Source organism: Vombatus ursinus, unplaced genomic scaffold (assembly GCF_900497805.2).
Source record: "Vombatus ursinus unplaced genomic scaffold, bare-nosed wombat genome assembly UNPS02009205.1, whole genome shotgun sequence".
Classification (NCBI taxonomy): Eukaryota; Metazoa; Chordata; class Mammalia; order Diprotodontia; family Vombatidae; genus Vombatus; species Vombatus ursinus.
The window spans coordinates 29431470-29443853 of NW_020948983.1; the positions used below are offsets into that span (position 1 = coordinate 29431470).

Below are 12384 nucleotides of genomic sequence, written 5' to 3' on the forward strand. Positions count from 1 at the left end.
CCAGAGGAAAAAGCGAATATATGAAGAATCTACCAGTTACCTCTTGAAAGAAATCCAACATGGAAATTCCCAGAACATCATAAGCAAAATCAAGAGCTTTCAAGACAAAAAGAAAGTACTTCAAGCAGTCAGAAAGAAAGAGTCCAAGAACCAAGGAGCCATGGTCAGAATCACACAAAATTTACCAGCCACCACTAGAAAACAGTAGAGAAGTTGGAATATGATATTCTAAAAGGCCAAACCAATAGTAATAATAATAATAACAGCTAGTGTTTATGTCGTACTTTAAGGTTTGCAAAGTACTTTACATATATTATTTAATAATAACAGCAAAACTGAATATAATTCTGTAATGGAAAAATAGACCTTCAATGATACAGAGGACTTCCAAGAATTCCGGATGAAAAGACTGCAGATGAGTAGAAGCACTGAAATTAGAGTCAGGTATTTAGGCTATTAGTGCTGGAAAAAACTTCAGGGATTATCTACTCCAAGTCTCTCATTTTAATTCTTGAGTAAACTGAGGTCTGGAGATGCCAAATGACTCGCTTAAAGTCCTGTGTCAAGTAAGTGGCATAATAAGAGATTGGAATTCAGGTCTCCTGACTCCCAGACCAGTAATTAAGCTCTAAAAGTACCAGGAATAATCAAGTAACTGGGGACAGAGTCTGGCAAGTGTGTGGAAGGGGTTGGAAGATTGCTTATGTGGATACATTAAAACAGCCACCCTCTTGTTTCGGATTGTTTGCAAATACATCAATTGAAATTTTGCTTTCTACCTCTGGAGTGAAAATCACTCTTAGACTCTCAGTTGAGAATACCAAGAATACCAGAGGAATGGAGTCATTTGGTAAAACTTAACAGGGAGAGGCTAAGCCTAGAGTTTGGCATATCTACCAGCTTGGTTGTGATATTAAGCGGCAATGAGTGCCATGGCAGTTACTGACTTTGGCATTGCTATCCCTGCTGGATTTTTGTTCTCAGTTAGTCCTCTCTGCCTTATTTTCCTTGTGTCTAGCTATGTACACTGTCTTCCAAACCTATATAGACAAACCTATCCCATAGATACTTTGCTTGCTCTCACCTCAGCCCCTATGAACATAGCATTATTACAACTAAAACGTCTTTTCCATGTTTCTCTCTCTCTCTCTCTCTCTCTCTCTCTCTCTCTCTCTCTCTCTCTCTCTCTCTCTTGCTAGGCAATGGGGTTAAGTGACTTGCCCAGGGTCACACAGCTAGTAATTGCTGTGTGTCTAAGGTTAGATTTGAACTCAGGTCCTCCTGAATCCAGGACCGGTCCTCTATCCACTGCGCCACCTAGCTGCCCCATCCATGCTTCTCTGTTGATTCATGCCCTGATCTATGGTACAAATAACATCTTATTTGTGCTTTTCTGAAGACTGTGTAATTGTAAAGAATTATTCTAGTCCTGGAAAAGAGATGAAGAAATGTACAGATTTTCTCTCTTTAGTGAGGCACGGGACTATGGGTATGGAATGTTGAATGTTCCATACGCAGTAAAATATAGCTACTTGTTTAACTATTTTTCTTCATTATAAGAGAATGTTCACTGGGTGATGGTGGTTGTGCTGAGGGAAGAAGTATAGCTGGAAATGACTTTGATATAAAAAAGCAAAACGCATCAATAAAACCAAAAAATCAACTGTTAGGAAGCTTTAAATAATTAACAGACAAATAAAAGACTTTTGAAGTAGAGAATAGCTTGACAGAGCTATAACTATGATAAGCTGATCAGGGCTTTGCCCCAAGGTGCTGAGTTTAGGGAATGCTAAATTTAGAAGAGGGCAGCTAGGTGGCCCAGTGGATAGAGTACTGGGCCTGGTGTCAGAAATCCTTATCTTCCTAAGTTCAAATCTGGCCTCAGACACTTACTAGCCGTGTGACCCTAGGCAAGTCACTTAACCCTGTTTGCGTCAGTTCCGTCATCTGTCAAATGAGCTGGAGAAGGAAATGGCTAACCACTCCGGTATCTTTGTCAAGAAAAACCTCAAATGGGGTCATTAAGAGTTGAAGATGACTGAAAGTTTAGAAGGTGTTAATAGCAGTTTCAATCCTTCAAGGCCGGAGGAACATGTCCTTGGCCCACCTTTAGCCCTTCCCTTATAAAAGCTTTCCTAGCAGGGGCCATGTACTGATATCACTGGCTTTCTCCTCCAACCTCTTGATGTGCCCTGCTTCATCCTTCAACCGAAGACATCTTTCACACTACTTCCCCTAAAATTGCTATTCATATTAAGAAGAAATATTTTCTAAACCCCCTTTTAAGAGTGATGATAAATTTAAAGAGCTTGTAAATGCTATGTTCAGGTAGAGAAGAGGATTTGGCCAGCTGAAAAGTGATGAGGTCCAACAAACTAGCAGTGAGACTCAATTTTATGCGGTATAGATGTTCCCAAATGGATCCATTCCATCAAATCCTGCAGAATCCTCCTTTGTGGCGCTTCCCTGATAGGTCCCCATAAATGCATAGCCACTGTTCATCATAAATACTGAGTACATTAGCTGAACAGTATAATAAAGTTTTATATGATATTATGATATATTTATTACTTATGCACTGACTTTAGTATATTAATATCTATGACATTATTCTTTTTAAAACAAGTTTTTAATCGATATTTTCTGTTCCTTACATCACCATAGTATCCAATAACTCTCTTCCCCTCCCCCTCTCAGAGAGCCATCCCATATGGCAAATAATATTTTTTAGAAAGGGGGGGAAAGTCAGCACAATTGATCAATATATTGAAAGAGTCCAAAAACATATGCAGTGGGTAACATCTCTGGACCTGCCACCTCCAAGAAGGGGTATGCTGGGTGTGTCTTCTCAGGTCTCTTCAGAGTACTCCTTGATCTTTCCATTTATGCTGTTGTAGTCTCTGTTTTCTTGGCTGCACTGACTTCACTCTGCATTAGTTCAAATCGATCTTTCCATGTTTATTCATGTTCATCTCACACAACATTTTTTATAACACAGTAGTATTCAATTACATTCATGTATCACAATTTGTTTAGTCATTCCCCAATTGATGGGCATCTACTTTGTTTCCAATTCTTAGCTATATGGTATTATTCTTATAAGTATGTTTGAGATCTAAAAACTGATTGTGTTGATATCATTCACCTTGCAGTGTTACATTGTGAGTGGCTGTTTGTGTAAATAAAAAACATAGAGGATAGGGGCTTAATAGCCAGAGTGCTGAGTAGTGGAGTATATTTCCTCTCAACAGAGTTTGCCATAGCACTCTGAGAGTTTGATCGTAATGACATGGTGGTGCAGCTGTAGGAACCCAGAACCTTCAGGTTATCTGTAGTTTGGAGAAGAGACAATGTATCAAGTGAATGGATATCAATACATGCCATGTGAGGGAAAATATATATTGTGTGACATTGTGTCACCTACCACAACCCCCTTATTACTTTACTGGTGTGTGTATATATGTGTGTATGTGTATGTATGGTTTCAGTATATACCACTGTGATGTTGCCATCTCTGCATATTACATTGAGCATATTTGAATTTGTATGGTTTGTGATGCTTGCTTCAGGCACAAAAATTCCTACTTATTGGTCTGCAGTTTAGGATTATTGAAAACAGTTATCAATTTCACAAATGTAATCCTACTTGGCTTTCCTCCTATTTGAATCTGAGTGCAAGCTGACTTCTCATCTTCAGTTCCTGCTCAAGATATACACATTGATAGATTAATTCAGCAGGCTACCCACCCAATTGTATGTTAGAAGCTGGTCAACATACATTTTTCATCCACTTGGTTTTTTCTGTGTGAATTACTTGGCTGATCTCATTTGAGTAACCTTGGAATTATGTCATATAAGGATCAATTGAAAGAACTGGGAATGTTTAGTTGGAAGAAGAGAAAACTTGATGGGGAGAGGCATTGAATGATAGTTTGCTTTCAGATATTTAAACGGCTCTTAAATGCAAAAAAAGGAATAGTTTTTTTTCTGTTTGGCCCCCCAGAAAAGTCAGATTTAGGGCTCACAACAGAAAAATTCATAATAATCATAGCTATCCAAAGACAGAATGGACTGTCTGGTGACTGAGCACTTGCTGGACATGTGGAGGGAATTTTTGTTCAGATGAGGATTGGATTAGATGGCCTCTGAGATTCTGTTGCTTTGTGAAAATTCAGCCTCCTCTCTGGAGCCTTCCCAGAATAATCTCACATAGTTAAAGTTATTCTCTTCACTCTCATCCCTGGGCCGTTGCCCATAAACCTGTATGCCTACCAGAATACATTGCATTAGTGGCAGGGAGTAGTAAGCCTGAACACTTTTCTCTTTTTCCAGAAGAGTCTTCATATGAGAGGCATAGCAGAAAAGGTGCTGACCCTGTAGTCAGGGAAGACCGGGGTTCAAATCTGGTCTCTGACACTTACTAGCAGTGTGATTGTGAATAAGTCACTTGCCATTTCTGGATCTCAATTTTCTCATCTGTTAGAGATAATAATGCCCTTGGTCACCCACCTCAAAGGGTTGTTGAGACAATAAAATGAAATAAGGGCGCAAAGCATTTTGTAAACTTTAAGGATTTTAAAAAAATAAAAATAGCAGCCAATACTATTCACCTCTGCACTGTTTGGTGTGGTGATAAGAGTTTGCCAAGAACATCTACATCAAGACACTTCTAGTGCTAATCTTACTGATAGCAGTGTGACCGCGGGCAAGCTATCTAACTTCTTCAGGCCTCAGTTTTCTCCTTTGTAAAGTGAAGTGGTTTGAAGGAAATGATTTTGAAGCTTCCTTCCACGTTATCTCATTTGAGCTTCATAACAATCCTGTGGAGTTGGTAGAACAAATATAATTGTTCCATCTTACATATTGGAAAACTGAGGCTCAAAAAGCTTAAGTGATTTGACAAATGTCACCCAGTTAGTGCATGGCAGAACTGGAGCTAGATCCTGGGTCTCTTGATATTTAAACCTTGTAGTTCACAGCCTAGCTATTGTGGTGTATGGATAGGTTTATATTTTTCTGTTTGTGTTTACAGATGTCAGTAACCATCCTGATATAACACATGACCATTTAAGCTTCTTCAGAGTGAAAATGGTCTCCCCTTCTAGAACCTCCTGAAGAATGGAATGCCATGCTGTGCACTCAGTGGGAGCTCAATGAATGTTGACTGTTGCATTTATTTGCCTGGGGAGGATAGGAAATGCCTTTTCCTGGAGTTCTTTAAGAATAGGATTGATTTATAGTTATGTGGGAAGGTTTCAGTGGAACTTGACTGAAGACAAGAGAATGGGCTAGAAAATGAATTGAGGCTTTACCTAGCCTCTTATTTTATGACAATATTGCTAGGATGAGTTTCTGGCCAGGTCAGACCATGAAATGAGGAAGAGTTGCTATCTGTTTTGGTGGAGGGAGTACCCACATATCCAAGTGTGGTTCACAGATGACACAGGCTTTCCAGATCACAAATAAGTCAGCGAATACCAATTTCTTTAGAACCTTTGGCCTGGGGAATCCACTGACATAACTGGTACATCCTCACAACACTCTTGTAAGGGAGGCAGCAAGCAGCTTGCATTTATAAAATAAAAACAAATAGAGTTATGTAGGTTGGGAAGGAGAGTCTTAAGCATTAGATAGCAAATCAATGACAGAGTTAGGAATAGTGTCCAGTTTCTGTGTTTTGCCAGACAGTCCCACCTTTCCTGGTGAAACTGATTTACTGGGTGGCCAGAGGGAACTGAGGTTAGATCCTAGAGCAGAGCCATAGGCTTGGGACATGAGCCCCTACCAATGGAGACCTAAAAGTCTTTGACATCATCTCCTTTGAGATTTGTTTGTCAATAACAGCAAAGACTTTTGCAGTCTTCTAAGTCTTCTGGGACCATAGGACCTAGTGACAGCAAGACCAGAGATGCTTAGCAAAAGCAACAGCTACTTATTGGCTTTTCTGATCTGGTGCACTTCTCCAAAAGGAGAATTTTTGGATCATAGGATCATAGCTCCAGAGACATGGGTTCAGATCTAGCCTCTTAGGCTTATCACCTGTGTGGTAAGTCCCTTAAACTCCTTGGGTCTCAGTTTCCTCATTTGTAAAATGATGGATTTGGACTAGGTGGCCTATGAGGTCTCTTTTAACTCTAAATCTATGATTCTCCCCCAAAGACATTTCTGTAGTCTTATTACTCTGGGGTTTTTTAGGCAATTGGGGTTAAGTGACTTGCCCAGGGTCATACAGCTAGTAAATGTCAAGTGTTTAGTCTGAGGCTGGATTTGAACTCAGGGCTTCCTGACTTCAAGGTCAGTGCCCTGTCCACTGCACCACCTAGCTGCCCCTTATTACTCTGGACCTAGACCCTGGGCCATCAGATTCTGTTAGCACATAAACTCTTGCCATGAAACCCTGTTTTGGGGGCAGAGAAGAGAGGAGGGGGAGACTAATATGGCCTATAATCCTGTAATCACTTAGTCTCATACCTTCATTTTACAGATGAGGAAACTGAGGCTGAAGGAGGCTAAATAATTTACCCAAAGTCAAATAGGCAGAGCCATGATTAAAACCCAAATCTTACTCCAAACTCAGCATTCTTTCCTTGCTGGAGGAAAGAAACTATAATAAGCTGCTGTGAGAGCTCCCTAACCAGCCTTCTAATGACGCAAGTCTAGAGGGGAGGCATTCTCACCACCACCACCAACAATAACAACAACAACATCTCTCTAAAGCCTGCTCGCTCTGGGACTAGATTCCTGGAAACAGTCAAGTTAAGTCAACCATCCTCCCCAACTAAGCCAGCAGACAGATTCTGTCAGCATCTTAACTGGTTCTGTGAAGCCCGGTTTGTGTGGGCACAGAAGTAGGGAAGGGAGAGAGGAGAGCATCAGATCTCCTGTAGGTAGATCTTAGGGGAAGATAAACCCAAGCAGCCATTCTCAGCTGGAACGTGCTTAGGGCTGGATCATAGGGAAGTCTGAGGACTTCCAGAGACTTTGATTCTCTACCCTAAAACCTGTAAACTGAATATAGTACAAGAAATAAGTGATACTTTCTCCACAGGATTAGGACTTCATTATGCATTTAAAAAGGCAAGAAACAAAAACAAAACAAAACAAAAAACAAACAAAAAAACCTGAAAAACTATTAAAAGAGGTGGAAATCAAGCTTTTATTTCTTTCCTTCCTTCTTTCCTCCCTTTTTCTTCTTTCCTTTCTTCTTTCCTCACTTCCTCTTCCTTCTTTCTACCCTTATTTCTTCCCTTTCTCTTCCTTCCTTCTTTTCCTTCTTTCTGAACAGAAAGTAGTGGGCATCCTTAGCAACCTACAGTAACATTTGAGAGCCTGAACAAACTTATTATCATCAGCTACTGCATGGCTAGAACTTTGGGGGGAAAGGAATAAGCAATTATATGGTGCCTACTATGTACCAGGCACTGTGCTAAGTGCTTTACAAATATTATCTCATTTGATCCTCACAAAAACCCTGAGAGGTAGATGCTGTTATTACTCTCATTTTATAATTGAGGAAACTGAGACAAACAGAGGTTAAGTGACTTGCTTAGGGTTACATAGCTAGTTAGTGTCTGAGGTCACATTTGAACTCAGATCTTCCTGACTCCAGGCCCAGGCCCAGAGCCCTAACCACTGTACCGCCAGCTGCCTCAATAACAAACAAATAAGACTGGATTTGGAGTCTTAAGACCCAGGTTCAAATTTCAGCTCTGCCCCCCTTATCACTTGTTATTGCCTTGGGCAAGTCACTTTGCAGCTCTTTTTGCTCATCTGTAAAATGAAGAGGGTGTAACTGAATGGACTCTAAGGTCCCTTTTGGATCTAAATCTATGAACTTGTAGGGGGATGCAATGAGGGATGCTTTCAAAGTATTTTTCTATGGTATTTAGTGAGTATAAAAAAACACTCAGAGGAGTAGCAGATAAGATAGATTTAATTCTTAGACTTCATGGAGATGGGCTAAAACATAAACAACACTCAGACAATTAATTGAGAAATACCAGCTCTTCCTACTCAAGCTCAGAGGCCCAGAGCCTAGGACCTTAGCACTCAGGGGACCTGTCCTCTCTGAACATGAGTGAAGGGTCTGTTTTCTGTACAGAAGCCAGGCCATCGTAACCCCAGCAACCCCACTGTACTGGCAGCTCTGGCTGACATTTCTGGAGCATGGGCTGTGACTGGTAAGGTCCTGTGATAGCTGGCAAAGTGGATTCCGGAGAGGTAGAGACGACCTAGGACCAGAAGAGAAACAAATAGTTGATTAGTGACACAAATACTTGACCAAGTATTGGTTGGTTTCCTAGATTTTCCTGTCTCTTGTAACCCTTCAAATCCTATAACCCTTCTTAGAGTGTTCTCTTTCTCAGGATAAAGATTCCTGATCCCACATGTCACTACAGTTTCCAGGTTCCTCACCATCCTGGTCATCCTCCTGTGAACAAATGACCTAGAAGTATTTCCTAGAAGTACCCTAGTGGACTAGAGAGGAGAGAGGACTGGCTAACTCATGGATGGAATGATGGAGAATTACAGAGGGACTCTTTTTTCCCTCCAAAGGCACTTGTCCCTAAGGGGGCCAGAGTTAACTTAGGGCTCCTGTCCCTGTCTGTCATGAATCTTATGTCTGGGCATGGGATTCCCAGGGAGACATGTGAGCTCATTCTCTTAGAAGGCTGAGAGACATGGAAAAAAAATTAGTTTTTCTTTGCCTTCCTATATCTGGATGGTGGAACGTAGGAGTATCTGAGTGAGTCTAAATCAGTGACATAGGACTTCTGGAAAGTCAAACATATTCCCAGAAAATGAGAGAATCATAAGATTTAGAGCTAAAAAAAACCTTTTTTTTTTTTTTAAACAGATAAGGAGACTAAGACCTGGAGAAATAAAGTGACTTACAACGTCATAGAAGTAATAAGGGGCAAGGAGCAGATTTTGGATTTGAACCCGGGGCTCTTTTCTCTGCGTGCAACTCTACTTCCTCTGCCAGCATGCTTTGCTATTTCCATCGGAAACCTTACTCCCCAAGCTATAAGAGATCTCACATGCCACTGGGCCACGTACCACAAGAGCACCTGACCCTCTCCCCAGCACCAAGTCTTCCTGTTTTTATCCTCCAACCTGTCCTACTAGTCTTCCTGAGAGAAGAGAACCATGGGGCACTTGGATGAGGAAATCTGGATGGTGGAAGCATTACTGGAGAAGAAGCTACCTTTCCACTGGTAGAATATTCCTAGTCCCTTTTGCCCATTGCATCCTTTGCAACACTGCCTTGAACAGAGTAGACCCTTGATAAATATTGGAGTGAATGAAGGGGAAATTACACCAGCGGCTAGGACTAGGAATCATGGTGTGACCTTCAGCACAGTCTAAAGGTTTCTGACTTAATTGGGCCTAAGGGTTTCTGGCTAAATTGGGTCTAGGGAGGGGCGGGGTGGCCAAAAGACCTGAGGAATATATTTAAACCATTGAAGGTTCATGAATACCTTCCAATAGAAATTGGATAGCAGGGTATCTTAATTCACAAAATAATGGGGTTGGGCTAGATCATATTTAAAGTTTCTTTTGATTCTGACTTTCCCTTATTCTATGAAGATTAGATTAGGAGACACCCCAGCCCCCAATCACTGTCCTCCCTAGTTCCAAATTTGAGTCTGGAAATTGTCTCTCAATTAAATGGTTTGAATTTCTCATGGAGACACATAGAGGAAGAAATATTGTACCTGGTATAGAGTAGTCAACTCAGAGGAGTGCGGAGATATTGCCCAGGAAGCAGGTTCAGCGTCTTTTTCCCAGTGTAACTTGGGTGGGGTCTGTGTTCCGGGACAGGCTGGGGAAGGATTCCCAAATTCTGCAGCTTGATGTCTTCCTGCAGGCAGGTCTAGTCTGGTTGGTGATCCCAAGCAGCAAGAAGGTGAACCCCAAGACATGGCATTGAGGTTCTGCTCCATACACTGCTTGGGTTGGGGCAGAACTAATGGGCAGGAAGGTGGGGACCCCCAGGCTTCAGGGAGCTGGGGAGAATAGGTCCTAGGAGCTTGGGAGACTGGGCTGAGGCTCTGGGTCCGGATTGGACAGCAGCCTAGCCTGTCAGGACAGAGTGGGCAGCTCTGCATTGTCCCTTCCCTTCTCCGGCACCTTAGGCTCTCCTCGCTGAGTCCCAGAAGGGCTGACAGGTGGCCAATGTAGCGGATAGCCAGCCGCAAGGTCTCAATCTTAGTCAGACTCTGTCCAACAGGTGCCACTGAGGGTGGTAGATAGCGCCGTAAATCATGCAAGGCCCGGGAGAGGTTGCGCATCCTCAGCTTCTCACGCTCACTGGCACTCTGCCTCTGCCCACTGGCTGTGCCACCTTGCTCCTTTCTGTTCCTTTGGAAAGGGGCAGAAGTAGGGGTCTCTTGAGTGTGGCACCCCAGAGGTTGGGGAAGGCTTTCTGTGGTGCTTGGGTGTCCGTAGGATGGGGATGAGCTATATGAATCAGAAGAGGAGGTAGGGGATGTTGAGTCTGAGTGACTGCCCCAGCCCCAGCCCCAGTCCTGCGGTAGCAGCCAATCCTCCTGCCTGGTGAATTGCTGGTGAGGAGAGTTAGCCATGGTTGGCGGGCAGCTCCAAGGAGAGACTGGGGAGCCAAACAGGCAGGCTGGGGTTTTTATCCTGAGACCAAGGTGTGAGATGGCCCCCTGTCATGTGGCAAGGAGGTGTCAAAACCCACAGAGCCCAGGGAAAGAATGGGACAGAGGGGCCCTGGGAAACAGAGCCCATTTGCAGAGGTGTGGATTCTGACTCCTCCACTGCTTTAATTGAACCTCCATAGAGCAAGGAAAGTGTGGAAAGGACAATTCACATCTGAACGGCAGCTGTTAACATTCTCACCATCCTCCCCACCCCACTCCAGGACACCCCACTATTTCTATTCTCCCCACTAACCCAAGACAGCCCAGATCTGCCTTCAGCAAGTTACCCTGGGAAGGAGATACCATGATCAAGGACCTCTGCCTTGGGAAATACCATGGATCATTGTCTATGTAGGAAGGGGTGAAGGCAAAGGCCTTCAGGAACTCAGCTATTGGAATGATGATTACCAGGATAATAAAATGACTTATCATGCTTATCATCCTTTCCCCCATCATTCTTTGGCATTGATGGAGTGACATCATTCCCATGCACTTGGCTTTGTGCTACAGGTCTAAGCCCATTCCACTTGCAGCTGGGGAAACTGAAGCACAGAGTGCTGAATTACTTGCCTACGGTCACCGAGCTGGAGTGGAGGGTTGGCCATGTTTAGAGCAAGGAGCCTTGGGTTCCCTTTAAGCTCATACCTTCTGATCTTCTAAGTAAAGGTAGACAAGATAGGACATTGTTCTAGATAGTATGTCTTAGTTTCCACTTCTATGTCTAATGTGTACCTCCCATGAGCTATGTCCCCAGCACAGTGCCTAGCACAGAGTAGCTGCTTAATAAATGTTGGTTGATTTGAGAAAGCAAAATCAGATTTTTCATGCATTGTAGAGGATTGGGATAAAGCTCTGTGAGATGACTGGGGGAAAGGACTGAAGTAAAAGTCTTGTTGTTAAGTCATTTTTTCATCATGTCTGACTCTTCATGACCCCATTTAGGGTTTGCTTGGCAAAGATACTGGAGTGGTTTGCCATTTCCATCTGCAGCTCATTTTACAGATGAGGAAACTGAGGCAAACAGGGTTTAAATGACTTGCCCAAAGTTACACAGCTAGTGTCTGAGGCCAGATTTGAACTCAGGTTTTCCTAATTCCAAGTCCAATGCTCTATCCACTGTGTCACCTAGCTGCCCCAAATGGTGCTAGAAAGCCATTGGAAACTTTTGATCATAGTGGGTGTGGGTGGCAAGACTCTCCCAAATATCAGGAGACCTGGCTTTGCTATTGTGTCATATCACTAACTCACCATGTGACCTGCAAAGTCACTTCTCTGTTTCCTCCTCTCCAAAGAGGAAGGCTTTGATGATCTCTGATGTTCATTCTATGTCCTATAATTAACATTAAGGTCCTATAATTCTCTAGAATTCTGTGATTAAAGAGGTATGTTAGGAAATTTAATGTGGCAATTTGCACAGGATGGATTATAGGTGGGAGGCTGTGGAGCCAAGGGAGACCAGCCAGGAGGCTATTGTAATACTTTGGGCATGAGGCAATGAAGGTACGAACCATAATTGTGGCAGTGGGGATGGAAAAGAAGGGAAGGACACCACTGTGAAACTTAAGAGCCTGGTATCCTCCTATCCTCTAGAAATTCCTAAGAGTAGACTGAAAGATCTTGGGAAATAGCTACAAAGTAGAGCCCAGCTCTGTTGTACCATTACACTAATCAGCCAGCCTTTGGCATATTGGGTCCATTCAGTCCTGGGCCACTA

The 12384-nt window shown here is 42.8% G+C and overlaps 1 protein-coding gene across 1 annotated transcript; it reads right to left on the bottom strand.

The window, feature by feature from the left end:
* Positions 1-9497: 9497 nt before the first annotated feature.
* On the bottom strand, positions 9498-11533 carry MESP2 (mesoderm posterior bHLH transcription factor 2). Its single transcript, XM_027852104.1, has one exon. It carries the CDS (start codon positions 10587-10589, stop codon positions 9687-9689), a length of 903 nt encoding a protein of 300 aa, XP_027707905.1. The 5' UTR covers positions 10590-11533; the 3' UTR covers positions 9498-9686.
* Between the last annotated feature and the right edge of the window lie 851 nt (positions 11534-12384).

Bases quoted from the DNA above. Each gene is read 5' to 3' on its own strand.
- MESP2 (XM_027852104.1), bottom strand. From the start codon at position 10,589: ATGGCTAACTCTCCTCACCAGCAATTCACCAGGCAGGAGGATTGGCTG.